Genomic DNA, 17,917 nt, shown 5'->3' on the forward strand with positions numbered 1-17,917 from the left:
TCTACAGAATAAAAAATCAAATAAATAATTAATTTTCAATAAATAATTAAGGATGAAAAATATGATAAATCAGATAGGCTTTGGCTGGCATGTGTTTGTTTATGCTTTGTAGTTGCAGAGTTTTACTACAAGAAACTAAAATAGAGGATCAATTTACTTGCTCCATGGCAACAGAAAGAACCATGAGCTTTATGCTAAGATGCTTGTTCACATGCACACAAACTGCAAAGCGCAGGGAGAGTTTTAAGATGCCCCATTGGCTGTAATGAGAATGAAATATTGGCTTCATTGAGTTTAAAACAGCCAACCTTACCTTAAGATGCACCTCCGGCTTTCTTTGAAACGGCAATGACATTGAAATTGAGCGAGTCAGGATTCTTATGGATCATGTCCTGTATAACTTTAGCTGCATCCTGTAATGAATCCAAACATATATATTCTCAGAAAACGCATATTTAAAAATGTAAATGTGATTGCATATCCTTTCTTCTTCTCTTTTGTTTCTTAATTTTAATTTTATAAGTATGTTGGCATGTCCATAGGATATAGTTATGAAGAATATATATGTAGAATTTCCAATAAATATTTGGGATGAACAAATTATAGAACATACTGATTAACACTCCCAAGAGAATAACAATTATAACTAGATTAGTATTTTATTCCACATTAGAATCTCACTTTTTATGGTAAACTTAGAAATAAATAGTGGTTTACAACCTCAAAATTTACCTGCAATAAAGTGCTTGGTGAGGATGGGCCATGAGATATTGGTCCGGACATTCTGCCATCAAGCTCATAAAGTTCTCCTACATCACTCATTTGTATAAAATAAAAGGAAAAAAAAAAAAAAGAGAAAAAACACAGAATTTCAAAAGCATCTCTGATCAACTAAAAGTAGAAAGCATATTTTTATCTCCTATAGTTCATCTCCAATCAATTGAAGGCATATATTTTTTCTCTGTTTCACTTGATTGTGAAAAACAAAGAGGGAGAGGGAGAGAAAGAGAGATCTATGAAAATACCATTGACACATGTAAAGCAGATGAAATGAGTGTCCACATTATCTGAAGCCTGTTAAGAAAGTTTAGTATGAGAGAGTAGTACAAACTATCTGAACAAAAAATTCATTTATTGTGAATGAAAAAGAAAATCACATTAGTTCTTTGTTATCAATCTTCTAACTTAAATGAGTCTACCTAGACTTCAGGCTTGAACTTCAGAAGCCTCACTTAACCAGTTTCCGCCTTTTGATCAGTATTTAAACAGTTTCCTCCTATCTGGCATGTCCTTTACGCAGATAGAAAAACTAAAAGCAATACCCAGGATTGAAGATATGAAGTTGGTGAATGGGGATCCCTACATTGTTTGGGAGGGAGAAGTTCTTCCCCTTTATACTGATTCCAAGGGGCTCCAATTGTAATATTGACTAGTCCTTTTGGAGTATAGGGCTAGATGTGGCTTGAGCTCTCCTTGTGTTGTTGTGCTAAACACTCCAATTCCAGCCCTGGCATGGTCTAGTTCTCAACTCCCAGAGCACCCAAGATTCTGGGCCATTTCTTCCTAACTTGTTCAATGGGGCCCCGGATCATATTATCTCCACAGTATAGTTGCCAAAAAAAAAAAAAAAAAAACCAAATTCAAAAGACCACCTCTCCCCATGCTGCATGAGAGAGAGAGACTGTATAAACATTTCTTATGCCTGTGAATCACCCCTCCAATGCTCGCCATCAACCACCCCTTCAGTCCGACCAAACTCTTCCAGCAGCTTGCAGACATTAACTTAAATACATAGAGAGATAGAGTACATAATTACATAAATAAGAAGCACTAGCCTAAGATTTGTCATTGGTTTCTACCTCAATGTAACCTTACAAGCCTTGCTTGTTAACCATACCATTCTCCAAGTGAAAACAAGGTCCAATGAGACTTATTTCTATAAGAACCAAATATCTTTTGAGAAGCCTGATTTTATACAAAATAAATACGACCTTTCCAGATCAATTTCACTCATTATTACTCTAGTAACCAAAAGCTAGAATTCCTTACTCTCTAAAGAATGAAAATATCATCATGACACCCGACTCCTTTATTTCTTAAAATGAAATATTTGAAGCCCTTATGATCAGTCCTTAGGAATCAATAAAGGCAAAACGGCATGAATAGGCCAAATATATAGTAAAAAATAAAAATAAGCACAATTGTAGTGTCATAAGAGATCTAGAATACAGCATTATGATTAACTTGAATTGCAATTGAACCTACCTCTGTTTCACCAGCAGTAGCAGCTACTGAATGTGCAACTTCCATTTCTCTGTCATTCTCAAGAAAGGATGCACGCTACACACGTATGTGGAAAACATATGAAAATAAGAAGTGAAAATGAAATCAGTAAGATTTCTCATCGGATTATCCAATTAGGAGTGAGGGAGAGAGTTGAAATAAAACCTCCAATGGGTCCATCGTTGCAGTGGTTTTAAAAAACCTATCCAAGAACGATCCCTCGACTGAGAACAAAGAGAAAAAAGAAGCAAACAGGAAAATGGAGAAAATGATAAGAACTTTTAAAAGTAAAAATAAAAAGAAAGCATCAAATGACACAAATGCATTTAGCACGCATTTCTTTGTTTTACATAAGCATATATTCATGAAAGAAGTGAGCATAAGCACAAAGGACTGCCAAGTTTCACAACTCCAGATTAGGAGTCTAAGGCCCCATTTGGATATGCAGATAAGATGAGATGTTTTGAATAATAATGAGATATTTGAGTTAAGATGAGATGAGATGTTTTGAATAGTAATGAGATATTTGAGTTAAGATGAAATGAGATAAGTTTGTAAAAAAGTATGTGTTTAGATAATGAGATGAGATGAGATAGTTTCAAGTTTTTGGGATTTGATAAAGGGGTGGGCCCTACCAATAATTGAAAATGATTTAATATGAATATATTAAAAAAAAAGTAATATTTATTATTAATTAAAAATATTAATAAACATATTTAAATCTTGTAAAATATATATTTTTAGTGGGTCCCGTCCCACCAATTCTTGTTGTTGGCCGAGAAATTCAAAATGGGATGGGAAAGTAGAGGAGGACTGTTTACTGTTCACTCTCAGACTCTTTACTGTTCACTATGTCAATAGGATCGGCAAATTTTATGATTGGAAGATTCTATCTATATCTTTATTATCTTTCTTACCTTATTTACATCAGCTGTACAGATTAGTTTCCTTTCTTAGCTTTGCCATGTATAGCTGTAATTGGATAGTTGTGTATGGCTAGAGTTTCCATGTATAGCTAGTTTTCCATATATAGAGTTTCCAGGTATAGCTACCAGACTTTTCTATTTAATGAAATTCTCACAATGGTGAGAGGCATTCGGTTAATCTGATATGGTATCAGATCTTGTGTTCTGAACCTAGAGTATACACGCTTCCTCCGTTTTTTGGTTTCTCGGATTTAGCCCTAGGGGCTCTCGGACTCTAGCCCAGATTTTCTTTTTTTTGTTCTTGTTTTTCTGGTGGTTGCAGCAGCACATCTGTGGTGCTATCTTGGAATTTTATTTGAGATTGGGCTCTTGGAGATCTTTGATTCTCGATATTCTTATAGACTATTTGGAGGTTTGTTATCAGCTTTTAGGCTCTTTTACAGTGTTTTTTTTCTGGACTATTTCTGTCTTCACAATGTCTGGAGAAAACTCTATTATTTGTTTCAATGGCAAGAACTATCCTAGTTGGGAGTTTCAGTTTAAGATGTTTGTGAAAGGAAAGGAGTTGTGGGGACATATTGATGGGACGTCTTCAGCCTCTAAAGACCCAAGGAACTCGGCACATGGGAGGCAAAGGATGCACGCATTGTCTCTTGGCTGCTGGGTTCCATTGAACCACATATGGTGAACAACTTGAGGTATTTTTCTACAGCTAAAGAGATGTGGGAGTACCTAGCGCGGATATATAATCAAGGCAACAATGCATGCCGTTTTCAGTTGGAATTGGAGATAGCAAATTTCAGTCAAGGTAACCTTTCTATTGAGCAGTATTATTCTGATTTCTTGAACTTGTGGAGCGAATATTCGAGTATTATACATGCTAAGGTACCCAAGGAGGCACTGTCCGCACTTCAGACAGTTCATGAGGAGAGTAGACGTAATCAATTTCTGATGAAATTGAGGCCAGAATATGAGGCTGCACGGGCTGGGTTATTAAACCAAAATCCAGTTCCTACATTGGATGTTTGTCTTGGAGAGTTGCTGCGGGAAGAACAGAGATTGGCTACTCAGGCAGGAATGGGACAAGAGAGGCTGTATTCAGAGATGGTGAATTTCGACTATGCAGCCCAGGGAAGAGGAAGAGGAAGAGTTCAAATTCTGTGCTACAGTTGCAAAGAATTTGGCCATATTGCTACAAACTGCACAAAGCCATATTGTAATTATTGCAAGAAACCGGGGCACATCATTAAAGAGTGTTCAACCCGTCCTCAAAATCGGCACGCACAAGACTTTCAAGCTGCCGTCCAATCTTCACCTATTGTAGCTCCGATAGTCACTGCAGCAAGTACTAGTCAGGCTGTCCTCACTCCTCAGATGGTTCAACAGATGATCATCTCAGCCTTTTCTGCATTTGACCTTCAAGGTAATGGTAAGACATTCTCATCTCCTCGGTTTGTTGATTCAAGAGCTTCTAATCACATGACTGGTCAATCTGAATCATTGCTTAATGTTCAGAGTTATAATGGTCCTCAATACATCCAGATTGCAAATGGGAGTCACCTAACTATTAATGCAGTTGATGATATTGGACCTTCCTTCCAGAATGTGTTAGTCTCTTGTGTTATCTGCTAATTTGATTTCAGTTGGACAGCTAGTGGATAATAACTGTAAAGTTTCCTTTTCTCGTGGTGGTTGTCTTGTGCAGGATCAGGTACCGGGGGAGGTGATCGCGAAGGGACCTAAAGTGGGGCAATTGTTTCCTCTGCAGTTTCTATTCCTAGCGCTTTATCTTTGGCTTGTAGTACTGTAAGCAATCAGAGTGACGTTTGGCACAAGCGATTAGGCCATCCCAATTCTCTGATTTTACATCATTTGTTTAAGCATGGTTTTCTGAGCAATAAAAATCAGATTTCTACTCATGGCTTGTCTGATTGTACTTCTTCCAAACTTGGATAAAGTAAAATTCTTCCTTTCCCTATGCATGGTAGTCACGCTACCATATATTTCAATGTTATCCGTAGTGACGTTTGGGGTATTACACCAATTGTTTCGCATGCCCATTATAAATATTTTCTTACGTACATTTATGATTATAGCCGTTTTACTTGAGTGTATTTCCTCCGTTCTAAAGGGGAGGTGCTTCAGGTTTTTCAGACCTTTGTTGCCTACCTTGAGAACCAGTTTTCTACATGTCTTAAGGTTTTGAGGTCAAATAACGGTGGTGAGTATATGTCTCATGCTTTCCAAGCATTTTTGCAGCAGAAAGGCATTATTTCTCAGCATTCTTGCCCTTATACACCTCAACAGAACAGTATGGCTGAACGCAAGAATCGCCATCTGTTAGATGTTGTTTGGACTTTGCTTTTAGAGTCCTCTGTTCCTCCCAAGTTTTGGGTGGAAGGCTGAAGCTTTGTCCACTGTTGTATATCTGATTAACCGTCTGCCATCTCATATTTTGGACTTTGAGTCGCCATATTATTGACTTTTAGGTTCACATCCTAGTTATCAAGCCCTGCATACATTTGGATGTGTGTGCTTTGTTCATCTACCTTCTCATGAACGTCACAAACTTGCTGTTCAATCTGTTCAATGTGCTTTCTTGGGATACAGTGTGCCTCAAAAAGGTTTTGTGTGCTTTGATGCTGCAGCTAATCGCATTCATATTTCTAGGAATGTGATCTTCTTTGAGAATTAATATTTCTTTCAAAATCATGTTGTTTCTAGTTCTAATCTGGCTATACTTTCTAACTTTGATGATGTATCTCAACCTGTTGAGCGCTTTAAATCAGGTGTAGTTTATCAGAGATGGCAACCTCCACTATCACTGCCCCTTCTCAACTCTAATCTGGCATCTGTTCCTGAAGCTTCTGCTCCTCGGCGATCCTCCCGACCTTCTCATCCATCGGAAAGGTATGGTTTTTCCCACACGTCGCTTAATGCGACTTTAGCTCAGATCAGTGTGCCCAATTCTTACTTTCAGGCAGCTACGCAAGCCTGTTAGGTAAAGGCTAGGAATGAAGAGCTACAAGCTTTGCAGGAGAACCATAATTGAGATATTGTTTCTTGTCCATCTGGTGTTAAGCCCATTGGGTGTAAATGGGTATATACCATCAAGCTAAAGTCCGATGGTTCTCTAGACAGGTATAAAGCACGGTTGGTGGTGCTTGGTAACCAACAGGAGTATGGGGTGGATTATGAGGAGACATTTGCTCTTATGGCTAAAATGACTACCGTACGAACCATCTTAGCCATAGGTGCCTCAAAGGGTTGGCCTCTGCTACATATGGATGTCAAGAACGCTTTTTTTGCATGGTGATCTCAAGGAAGAAATCTATGTGACTCCACCACAGGGCTTGTTTGTTACTCCTTCAGATGTGTGCCGGTTAAAAAGGTCTCTCTATGGGTTGAAACAAGCTTCTCGAGCTTGGTTTGATAAGTTCCGGTCTACTTTACTTGATTTTTCCTTTGTCTAGAGCCAGTATGATTCTTCCTTGATTCTGCGCAAGACGGCTAGTGGTATTGTGTTGCTTCTGGTTTATGTGGATGATATCGTTATTATAGGGACTAATTTTGTATTGATTCCGTAGCTTCAACAACAGCTCAAAGCCTCTTTTCATATGAAGGACTTAGGCCCTCTGCAGTATTTCTTAGGTCTAGAAGTGAAATCTACTCCTGCCAGTACTTTCTTACATCAGCACAAGTATGCTCAGGAGTTGATTACATTGGCAGGTCTTTAGGAAGGGAATTCTGTGCAAACTCCCATGGAGGTGAATGTGAAGCATTATAAGGATGAGAGCGAGCTTTAACCCGATCCGTCTCTCTATCGACAATTGGTCAGCAACCTGAACTATTTGACCATCACTAGGCCTGACGTTTCTTTTGCAGTTCAGCAGGTTAGTCAGTTTATGTAGACTCCCCATCTTCCACACTTGGCTGCCGTTTGTTGCATTGTCCGGTACCTAAGGGTACTTTTGATCGTGGTCTTTACTTCCCTACTTCATCACCAATTCAGTTGGTGGCTTATAGTGATGTTGATTGGACGGGTTGTGTGAATAATCGCCGTTCAGTCACTGGTTGGTGCATGTATCTTGGCAATGCACTTATATCGTGGAAAAGTAAGAAACATACTTGGGTCTCCAAGTCCTCCACCGAGTCTGAGTATCGTGCCATGTCTTTTGCTTGCTTTGAGATTGTTTGACTTCGTGGGTTGTTGGGAGAGCTTGGTTTCACTCAGAATGAGCCTACTCCTCTTTATGCCACACTAGTGCTATTCAAATTGCTGTCAATCCGGTTTTCCATGAACGCACCAAGCACATAGGTCGATTGTCACTACATTCATGAGGCATATAACAAGAAAATACTTACTCTTCCTCATATATCTACGGCTCTTCAGACTGCTGATGGTTTCACCAAAGCTTTGCCCCGACCACGACATCAGTTTCTAGTTGGCAAATTGATGCTTCTTGATCAGCCCGCATCAATTTGAGAGGGGATGTCAATAGGATCGGCAGATTTTATGATTGGAAGGTTCTATCTATATCTTTATTATCTTTCTTACCTTATTTACATCAGCTGTACAGATTAGTTTCCTTTCTTAGCTTTGCCGTGTATAGCTGTACAGATTAGCAGTGTTTTTTACTGTTCACTGCAATTGTTGAAAAACTTTTGAGATGAGATACAAACTTGAGATGGCCGTTTAGATGCCCAGACGAAATGAGCAGTACAACTCAGATGAGATAATTGTATCTCATCTAGGCACCCAAACCGGACCTAAGCCTTTCTGAAGCCTAGAATGCAAGTCACCTAGTCGAAATCCACTCACCACTTTTTTTCATGTTCTTCTTTCAATTTTTTTCTATTATTTTGGATAATATGAAGGTGGCTAGCTCTTTCCTGATGCGGTTTGTTTTCTCTGTTTATTTCATCTCTTGTACTGTTTCAAGGGAGTTGCTCAAACCGTATGACCATAACATTACATGCCCAGGTTTCACCCTGGAGAAACCTTTTTTCCCCAAAATATTTTACAGTTATTTCTAGAAAAAGTAGCACCAAGGAAGGGGAACAAAATGATGGGAAAGACAGAGCAAAGAAAAGGGAAGCAAGGAACGATGGTCTTTTCTTGAATTTTTGCACCATTATGCATAATTCATGGCCCTTTCTTATGTGTGTGATGAATAATTTCAGACAAACGTTTAAAAAACAAGGATATGTATATATGTATACCCTGCACATATATGACCAAGATTCACACTTAAAATAAATTTTGTTGATCAGTAAAAAAAAATTTATTGATCATAAGAATAGGCAAGAGACCAAGCACCACACTTGAAATTAAACTGAGATAAACTTACGAAGCTTAATCTCTGAAGTGATGTTGCCAACAGCATGAAGAAGTCCAATTGTTCCACAAGCGTTACCCACAGTTTGTTTCATAAAATAGACTTTACTGCTCGTTTCCTGCAGCAAGATTCAGAGTCCAAATTCAGGGTACAACTGAAAATGAAATTACAAAAGCATAGTATGCCAATAATTACAAGCATGAATACAGCAATACAATCTTCTGAATGGCCAATGCCATTAGATGATTAATGACATTCTTTATTCAGTTCTGTTTGTTCTACAGTACATTAAAAACAAAGGTATCAAGTACAAATTTCGGTTCGGTAATAAATATAAACCAAGGGTGGCGGCTCAATGATCATTAGGTTACTCCCAAGTGGTTTGGCATATACTAGGTCCTGGGTTCAAATGCAAATATGAATTCACCTTAGACTATCGGTATTAGCCGCCTAAGATTCATTAAATCTCCTAGTGGGGTTGAGTTTAAGCTATGGCTCAAACCCGACTTGAGGGAGCACCTGCGGCTTCCCGCTGTCTAGGCCCCTCCTATCTAGTTCCTAGCGGGTAAGGTGCTACTATGGTCACAGGTAGGGTAGTCACCTTCGGTTGCTCCCTCCTACACTTTTTGCTATAAAAAATAAAAGAATAAACAAGAGCCTTAAAATGCCAATTATTTACAAGCCACAACTGTAATTGGGGGAACTTATACCTAATAAAGAAAGAAATTTTATGAGCCGAAGAAAATCATTTTCAACAATGAAAGTATTCACATATAGCATACGATCATAAAGTCATTGCACTCACCTTATTTTCATTTGCCTGCAGAAGTCTCTCTTCTTCACTCTGAGGAGAATTGAAACTCTCATCAAATAAGCTACAGCCTCATGGAAATTAAGTTCAAAGAGCTACCATCTAGGAAAGCTAGAAAGAAGCAAATTATATAGAAATTGTACCTTTGATGTTAAGGGATAAAGAAACAGCACAGCAAGTACAGGCTTTGGAACCATTTCCAAGAGTTCTAGATCCAATCCATAAACATCAAAGCACTCTGCCTCATCCTCCAAAAGGCCAAGACCCCAAAGGAACTGCAAAATGAGAAAACAAAAGATTATAACCTAACAAGCCTTTCACATACAGTCAAATAAAACTTTCATTGATTGAGAAAATGCAGTGCGCGAGGACACATTCTAAGGAAAATGGCAAAATAAGACCTGTCGCCTATACAGATATCAGAAAACTAACTGTGCAATGGCAATTGTTGGAGCAATTGGAAACATGGGGGGGGGGGGGGGGGGGGGGGGGGGTCATTTATATTGAAGAGGCATCATGTTGTCATTAATTCTGAAAAGAAGTCTTACGTTGGATTTCTTTTTCTTTATAACTCAAATGCTAATTAATTTTTTATCAAACACCTTTCTAAAATAAACCAAAGTTCAATGATCAAGGATTACAGAGAAGGAGAAAAAACGAATGAAAATTTAGAGTCTACCAAACTCAAACCCCAGTTTTCTGCAAATTGTAATCCAATATATGCTTATTGAAAGAAAATTGGAAAAAGGCATGGTCTATGCAGCTATATTTTCCATAAGAAAAAGCAAAACTAACTTCCAATCTTGTAACTGTCTCAGCATCAGTTGACCCGAACTTCTTCTTTCGCTATTTATTTTTACTTATTTTCTTTTAGTTTCCCTCTGTTTCAGCTTAATTATTATCTCTTCCAACTCTTCAATTTCCCACAAAGAAATTTCAACAAATTTCTTTACAATTTCCCTTAAAGCTTAAATCGATAAACCAGAAGAAATATTCACTTTTCCACACCAAATTTTCAGAAAAAAACTGAGAGTTCCTTTCGCATCCAGGAACATCTAAGAAAATAAAAAAACTCAATCTCCTGCACTGGGTTCATTACGTCACTCATTTCTTAAATTAACCAAAAAAAAGCTGATTTAAATTAAAGCAAATCATTATCTTGCATACGCTGAAATGTCTTTCTTCTTCGCTCCTCCCTCCCTCCCTCCCCTCGTCCTCTAAACGAGGACGAACTTATCTGGTTCAATATACTATAGTCTTATAAACTCCCGACTGTTTTCATTGCATCCGAACAGAGCTCCGAAAGGAAGATTACAATAATAACAGAAATACCTGGTTCATAACGTCGGGGTTAGCTTCAAGAGGAAGCCACTTCTTAGCAGAAGGACTATCGTCTAAAGCAGCCATTTTTTGGTGTCTTTGCTTTTTTCCTTCTAGAAAAAATTCTCTACTGCTCTTAAAGAAGGTTTCGTATTTTTGAGAAACGGCTCCCTTCTTCTCTTTATATATATACTAAGAAAAGACAACGTGCCCTGCACGTGTCTCCAGTTTAATTTTACATAATTTTTTTATTTTGTAAACAAAGAAATTACTTTAAAAAGTAGAAATAATGAATTATAGAAAAAAAAAATTCAACTCATCATCTCTTATACTATAGAATAACATGTGATTTCTCATTTTTTTTTATTCAATTTACACATATATATATATTGATGTTAAAATATGTGTGTTAACACATTAAAAAAAAAAATCACATATTGGTGTGTGGTGTAGAGATGATGAATAGAAAGAAAAAAAATAATTTTTAATCTAATATATTTATTTTAAATCTAGCTGATGATTTTTAAATTGAGTCAAGTATTCTAAAATCTTTTAAATATTTTACTAAAATCATTTTAAATGAAGTATTTGTAGTGTTATTGAACAAAGACTAATTTTCAAGTAAACCTTTTTATATTTTGGAGTTCTGAAAATAATATAGTTTTAAAAAATTAATTTATTTGAATGATTTTATTATTTTAAGAATATTATTTAATATTCAATAATTTATTTTATGTTAAGAACTCTCATTATTTAGATGACTCTATTATCCTAAGAAGTATTTATTAAAACTTATCATTTTATTTTATAATAAAAAATTTAATTTTAGATCAAGAATAAAAAATTTTGATTTTAAAATTTAGTATAGTTTTTTTCCTTATCTATTTCTTTCTCTCTTATTTTTCTATATATTATTTTCACCTCTTTTCTTTTCCTCCCAACCCACCTGCGCCAAGTTCTCTCTTTTTCACATGTGAAGAACAAAGTCCAAAATACCCCCTCTTTTCCTTTACCCTCAATCCACCTCTTAGGGGTGCTACCCACCCCCTACGGGGCGCTACCCACCCCCTACGGGGCGGAGTAGCCCCCACCCCACCTCCTGCCCCGCATGCGAGGGGGTCAATTTGGTAATCCGCTCTCCGCCCCTGAGTGTGGGTGGAGGGGGTCCTCAGTCCGCTTCGCCCCCCCCCCCCCCCCCCCCCCCCCGGGCACCCTACTGGGCCAGAGGCCCAGAAGCTGTTTCTGGGCCATTTTGGGCCTATAAAAATAGAAATTTTTCAAAAAAAAAAAAAGTTACATAAATCATTAATGAAAATAATATATACATACACAATTTTATATATTTAAGACTAATGAAGTACTACTATAGACTACAAGTCTACTACCTAATAAACTAATGAATAATAATAATAATAACTAAGCTATTACAAAAATAAAATGGAAAGTCTAAACAATTACAAAATTACAAAGAAAAAAGTGTCCAAGGGACATCGTATTAACATTACAAAATTACAAATCAAATACATAATACATACATCTGATTCAAAATTCAATATTCTAAGAAATTAATAATCTAAAAAAAAGAGGCGAGTTGTTTGGGTCTTTGACTGTGACATTTGGGGCGGTCGGATGGGTAGTCTTTGACTCTTTTGAAGCTTGAGCACATATTCATATTGTAGTGGAGGTAGATATCGTCTGAGTCATCTCATGTGCTGCTACAACAATCAATACTAAAATTAATACTGATGAAATTGAAATGAATATAAATAAATCAAAATAATAAAATAAAAACAATAATTACCAGATGGTCTAGATCTAGACTGATCACCACCCTCTTCGTCAGTCTCTTTAAAATCTAAAACATCCGGAACATAAATATTATTTCCCATCGTCCAACTCTGTGTGTATATCAATGCCTCCACAGTTGTAGGAGACAATGAATTACGGAAATGATCTAATATGCACCCTCTAGTACTAAAGGCAGACTCCGAGGCAACGGTGCTAATAGGGATGGCCAATATACAACGAGCAATCTCAGAAAGGATGAGATATTTCTTTGATGCTGCCTTCCACCATCCTAATATGTCAAAATCATTATCATCTTGAATAAGATCCGTTGACAAATAATTGTCTAACTCTAAAACCACCTCCGTAGATTGATGGACTAGTGTGAGATTATGTGCGAGGGTCTTAGTCCATGCCAATCTACGTTTTTTTTGTTGCCTCGGTATCTGGAGGAGGTGTTAGGATATGTGGTGTAGTAGATGCAGCACTACCCTTAATTACATTAAACTCATCATAAAATCTATAAAGGGTATCTCGGGCCATCTCACCAATAAGATCAGTCCATGCCTGATCATACGCAAGTCCCAAACCATATAACATGCCTGAAATTTTTAGACGGGGATCAAAAATAGTAGCCACATATAACAAAATATTTAATCCAGTCAAATCTCCCCAATACTTGTCAAATTTGACCCTCATCCCCCTCATCTTTAGATTGGATCCCCTATACATGTCGTCTAATTCTTCTTTCACTCTACATATTTGTTGACAAAATTCATAGGATGTAGGGTGCAAAGAAACAGATAACTTCAACGTGACATCATAAAAAAGCCCAAGAAAATCAACAAATGTAGCAACTACCTCCCAATCATTATCATTAGGCAATCCTAAACCTCCATGCTCATCAAAGTATTTGACATATTGAATGTCTTCATCACTCAATAATTGAAAGGTTTTTTTATATTCTTGGGCCGCTTCCAACATCAAGAAGGTTGAGTTCCATCTGGTAGAAATATCGGTACAAAGACCATTCTTTGATGTTATACCCACATTCTTCGAAGCAATCTTGAATTTATCTAATCTAGAAGGAGAAGACCTCACAAATTTCACAGCCAGTCTAACTCGTGCAATCGAGTTATCAACATCTTTTAACCCCTTAGTCATAATTAGACTCAAGATATGTGCAGAACATCTAACATGCAAATATTCACCACCCAAGAATGTCTTATTTGCCTCTCTAAGATAAGTTTTCAGATATCCCAAGGCGACATCATTAGACAAGGCATTGTTAACCGAAACTGTCAAAACCTGTGTCAACCCCCACTCCTTTATTGAGGCCTCTAAGGCCTTCCCAACTGTTTCACCCTTGTGATCAGTTATTTGACAAAACTTAATAATCTTTTTATGAAAAATCCAATCAGAATCAATGAAATGGACAGTCAAAGACATATAATTAAAATTTTGGATAGAAGTCCAAATATCGGTAGTGAGGCAAACTACCAAACCCGCCAATTGGCCCCTCAAAACATTTTTATCTTTTCAGTATATCTTTTTAATATCCTTTGCCACAGTGTGGCGAGAAGGAAGCGTAAATCTAGGTTCCAATTCTTGGACAAATTCTTGGAACCCTCTCTCATCCACAAACTGAAAAAGTAGCTCGTCTATGATAACCATACGAGCTAACTTTCTTCTACACTCATCAGCATTATACTTTGTAAACCCCTTCAACGTTGGACCCCTACTACTCCTATCCGCCATTTTTTTCAGTCCAATTTCTAGTCTTGATTGACTCTACTCCAGTAAGGATCTTAATATTAGACTCTTCTTGCATTGTTCCTCTAAATAGACCTTTAACTGGGATGTACCATGTTTCTTATAGTGACATCCATATATTTTTCACAATAATTACATTTAGCTTGGGGGTTATTGGGGTCACCACCCTCTAGTTTGGTAAAATGAGACCAAATTACGGAAACAATTTTCTTGCTTTGTGTGGGCTTAGGGGCAGGGCAATGTGTATTCCCACTCCTAGGGGTTGGAGTAGGGTTAGGTTCTGGGGCAGGGGTACTGGTAGGGGCAGGGGTACTGATAGGGGTGGGAGTGCTATCAGTGAAATCCCTTGGAGAAGACATTCATAATTCCACAATACAATAAAAAATAATAAAATCAATCAACACACTACATAATTCCAAACATGCACTTATCAATCACATTATTATTTCCATTAACATTGGTTTATAAATAAACTTAATAGTTAATAGACTTATCTTTCTTCACGTAAGCAAGCCATATTCATATATAACTGTTTTATAATATGCGTTTTTTGGGCCATTAAAGATAAACCTACAAATAGTTTACAACTATTTTATAATTCTATTCAAAATAAAGAGTAATTATGTAAGATTGAAAATACTTTTTAATGAAGTGGTACAATCATATTAGTTTTTTTTTTTATTATAATAAATAATCAATCATATTAGTTTATGAACCTTTAAATAGTAAAATAATTATGTAAGATTGAAAATACTTTTTACTGAAGTGGTACAATCATATTAGTTTTTTTTTTTTTTATATAAGTAATCAATCATATTAGTTTATGGACCTTTTAATGTGAATTTCAAATTTATCTAATTTTTTTTTTTTTTTAAAAAACATAGGCCCTAAATTGAAAATTAAGGGGTTTTAATTGAAACCCCTAACTCAATTTAGGGTTTCGGATTGAACCCCTAAATCAATTTAGGGTTCCAATCTACAAAAAAATACAAACAAACAAACACACAAAGTACAAACAAACACGCGAATCAAACACATGCACAAATTTCTCCACAGCACACAAATTCACAATTTTCCTATCCTCCATCTCCGATTCAACCCAACCTTCCTCAAATCTCCAATCCAAAACTAAAAAAAAAAAAAAAAAAAAAAGGTTTCGGATTTCTTACCTTTGAGTGGCGGCGAATTCGAAGTGAGAGACGGAGGCGGAGAAGTGGCGGCAGTGGTGTTGCTCGTGCAGTCGTGGACTCGTGCGAGACGGAGATTCGAATGAGAGAGAGAGAGACTGGCACTATGAGATTGAGAAGTGAGAGAGAGCGAGAGACTCAGAGAGAGTGAGAGAGGAGAGTTCGAGAAGGTCTGGAATGGGAAGGGAAACAGACGCGGGGAGGAGGGGAACCTTAACTAAAAGTGAAACGGAAGTGAAACGACACCGTTTTGTCTATGACAAAAGGGCACCGTTTCACTTTACTTATGGGTTTTTTTTATTTATATTATATAATTTTAATTTATATATATATAAAGCGGGGCGGGGGAAAAGCGGAGCGGGGCTTCGCCCCCTCTGTCCCCCGCCTCCGCAGCTTCCCTGGAGTGCCGCCGGGGGGGGGGGGGGGGCGGGACCCTGCTTGAGCGGGTCGAAACCCCGGCCCCGCATAGGCGGGGGCGGGGCGAACGGGGCGGGTCAGCGGGGTGCGGGGCCTCGCTGCCCACCCCTACCACCTCCTTCTCTCTCTTTCGCCGACATGGTCACTCAGGTTCTATCCAACCTTTTCACTTCCATACAATATTTATGATGTTGCTTCGGTTACGACATTGATGGAGAGTACGTTCAGCTTTTTTGGCGCAATTATCCAAGTTCATTTATTTGTGCATCCATTATTTTTCTGAAATTTGACTTGCAATATTTTAGAAATATAGGAGTTGGTCTTGTAATTTCTTATTACAATTTTATGAGCAATTGGTATAATAATTTTTAAAAACAATGAATAGACTCTAGGTTAATAGTTAAGTCCAAAGTCATTCCATCTATATTTACATTTATTAAATAACTGTATATTAAGAATAATAAGAGATCTAATAAATATAAAGATTTATTGAAATTAAATTATAATTCATTACCTGATGGAAATTTATAATTATAATAAGAAATATATTTATTTTGGAAGAAAATCTTCAATTTATCCGAAAACGGAAGAAACATTTAGGTTTAGAAAGTATATATTTTAATAAATCGCTAAAAATAAACCATTAATAGAAACAGAGGAAATTATATAGCTAAATACATATTAGTAGTAGAACACAAAAATTTAATTCAATATTTACAGGACTCAAAATTAAAAGATATAAAATACTGCACAACATGAAAGTTTAATTTGTAAACATTTTCTTTTGATTCTTATGAAGGGAATAAAACACTATGCAACATTAAAGTTCATCTCTTTGAGTTTTTATTTACTTAAGAATTTTATGAAAATTTACTATCAATTTCGAAAAATAATATTTAAGACTATTTCTAATAAAATCTAAAATGCACTTGTAAAGTCCAAAGAAAATCTTTTATAGTTCTTCCCATTCAGTCAGCCCAGCCCAGCCTTTTTCTTCCCCCCTCCAGCCTTCCCTTCCCGATCCTTCTTCCCCTTCTAATTCTCTCTCTCTCTCTCTCTCAACTTCTTAGAAACCCCCACTAACTTTCTGCTCTGTCTCTCTCTCTCCACCCTCCTCAAACTTACTCTCTCACACCTCTCTCTTTTGTAATCTATTTTTCGTCGGAAACCAGAACTCTCTCTCTCTCTCTCTCTCTCTCTCTCTCTCTCTCTATCCTCATGATTCTTCAACCGTGTCTCTCAAATCTCATCTACAAATATTTCCTGTGTTTGGTCTCAAAGAAAATGAAGAAAACTGCAACCTAGATCAGCCGACGAAGAACACGGTTATTCTTCATGGGAAAGGTGGAGTTTTTTTTTTCCTTCTTCTGATATGAGGTTTGTTTTTTTTTTTTTTGTCTGAATGTAAGATTCTTTGAGATCTGAAGTTTTTATTTTTATTTTTTTTATTTCTTGTTCAGATCGTGTATATGTTAACAGTCTGCATCTTGTGTTGTAATATGTGCTAAGGGAAATACAAATGAACGATGGAAGAAGCAGCAACCGCAGTGCAAAGAGGGTGTTTTTGTTTCTGGCTTTGTTCTTGTTTGGTTTTCGTGTATATGGTATAGTGTTTTAGTGATTTTGTAGAAATTTCGAAATCTTAGAAATCTTCCTCCTTAAATCGGAGAGGTTGATTTTTTTCTTTTTTAAATCTGGGTGTAATGTTCTCTAATGAAGAATTTTTGAAGTGTGAATTGAGAGAGAGAACTCAGGAGGGAGAGTCAGAGAGTCGACAATAATAGAGGATTTGTGTTGTGTGCGGTATAAAAGGAAACATAATGTAATTTTGGAATACAAGTAAGGGCAAAATTGGAAATAAAAATTTTAGACGAAAACATTGTTCACCCAACATTCGCATTTTATATATAAGTAGATACATACTATTAACAGAAATTATTCACATTAGTCTATAGCTGCAGTACACTTAATGTGTTAAGTTAAAAAAAAAAAAAAAACCATCATATGCGAGGTGTGAGGAGAGTGCGGCTGATGTATAGCCGCACTCTACTATTAAAGGGCAAACATGTGCATTGC

At 36.8% G+C, this 17,917-nt stretch overlaps 1 protein-coding gene and 1 long non-coding RNA gene across 2 annotated transcripts; one reads left to right on the forward strand and one right to left on the reverse strand.

Moving 5' to 3' along the window:
• Positions 1 to 48: 48 nt before the first annotated feature.
• LOC121236947 (ubiquitin carboxyl-terminal hydrolase 3-like) lies at positions 49 to 10,855 on the reverse strand. The gene is made up of 9 exons (XM_041133473.1): positions 10,692 to 10,855; positions 9,503 to 9,634; positions 9,354 to 9,392; positions 8,561 to 8,666; positions 2,449 to 2,507; positions 2,266 to 2,340; positions 1,026 to 1,074; positions 733 to 809; positions 49 to 413 (listed from the first exon to the last, which is right to left on the reverse strand). The coding sequence occupies exons 1-9, from the start codon at positions 10,764 to 10,766 to the stop codon at positions 315 to 317; spliced, it is 711 nt and encodes a 236-aa protein (XP_040989407.1). The 5' UTR covers positions 10,767 to 10,855; the 3' UTR covers positions 49 to 314.
• A 6,080-nt stretch (positions 10,856 to 16,935) lies between these two features.
• LOC121237502 lies at positions 16,936 to 17,577 on the forward strand. The gene is made up of 2 exons (XR_005934931.1): positions 16,936 to 17,185; positions 17,302 to 17,577. It is a non-coding gene; the product is annotated as an uncharacterized LOC121237502 (long non-coding RNA).
• The last annotated feature ends 340 nt before the right edge of the window (positions 17,578 to 17,917 follow it).

Source organism: Juglans microcarpa x Juglans regia, chromosome 6S, assembly GCF_004785595.1.
Source record: "Juglans microcarpa x Juglans regia isolate MS1-56 chromosome 6S, Jm3101_v1.0, whole genome shotgun sequence".
Lineage (NCBI taxonomy): Eukaryota > Viridiplantae > Streptophyta > Magnoliopsida > Fagales > Juglandaceae > Juglans > Juglans microcarpa x Juglans regia.

What these genes read in the sequence shown, in the direction of transcription:
- LOC121236947 (XM_041133473.1), bottom strand. Translation starts at nt 10,766, where the DNA reads ATGGCTGCTTTAGACGATAGTCCTTCTGCTAAGAAGTGGCTTCCTCTT. An exon ending in CACTTCAGAGATTAAGCTTC is followed by an intron (nt 2,508 to 8,560) that starts GTAAGTTTATCT and finishes CTTTGTTCTCAG; the next exon opens with TCGAGGGATCGTTCTTGGAT. An exon ending in CTACTGCTGGTGAAACAGAG is followed by an intron (nt 1,075 to 2,265) that starts GTAGGTTCAATT and finishes CTTTCTTAACAG; the next exon opens with GCTTCAGATAATGTGGACAC.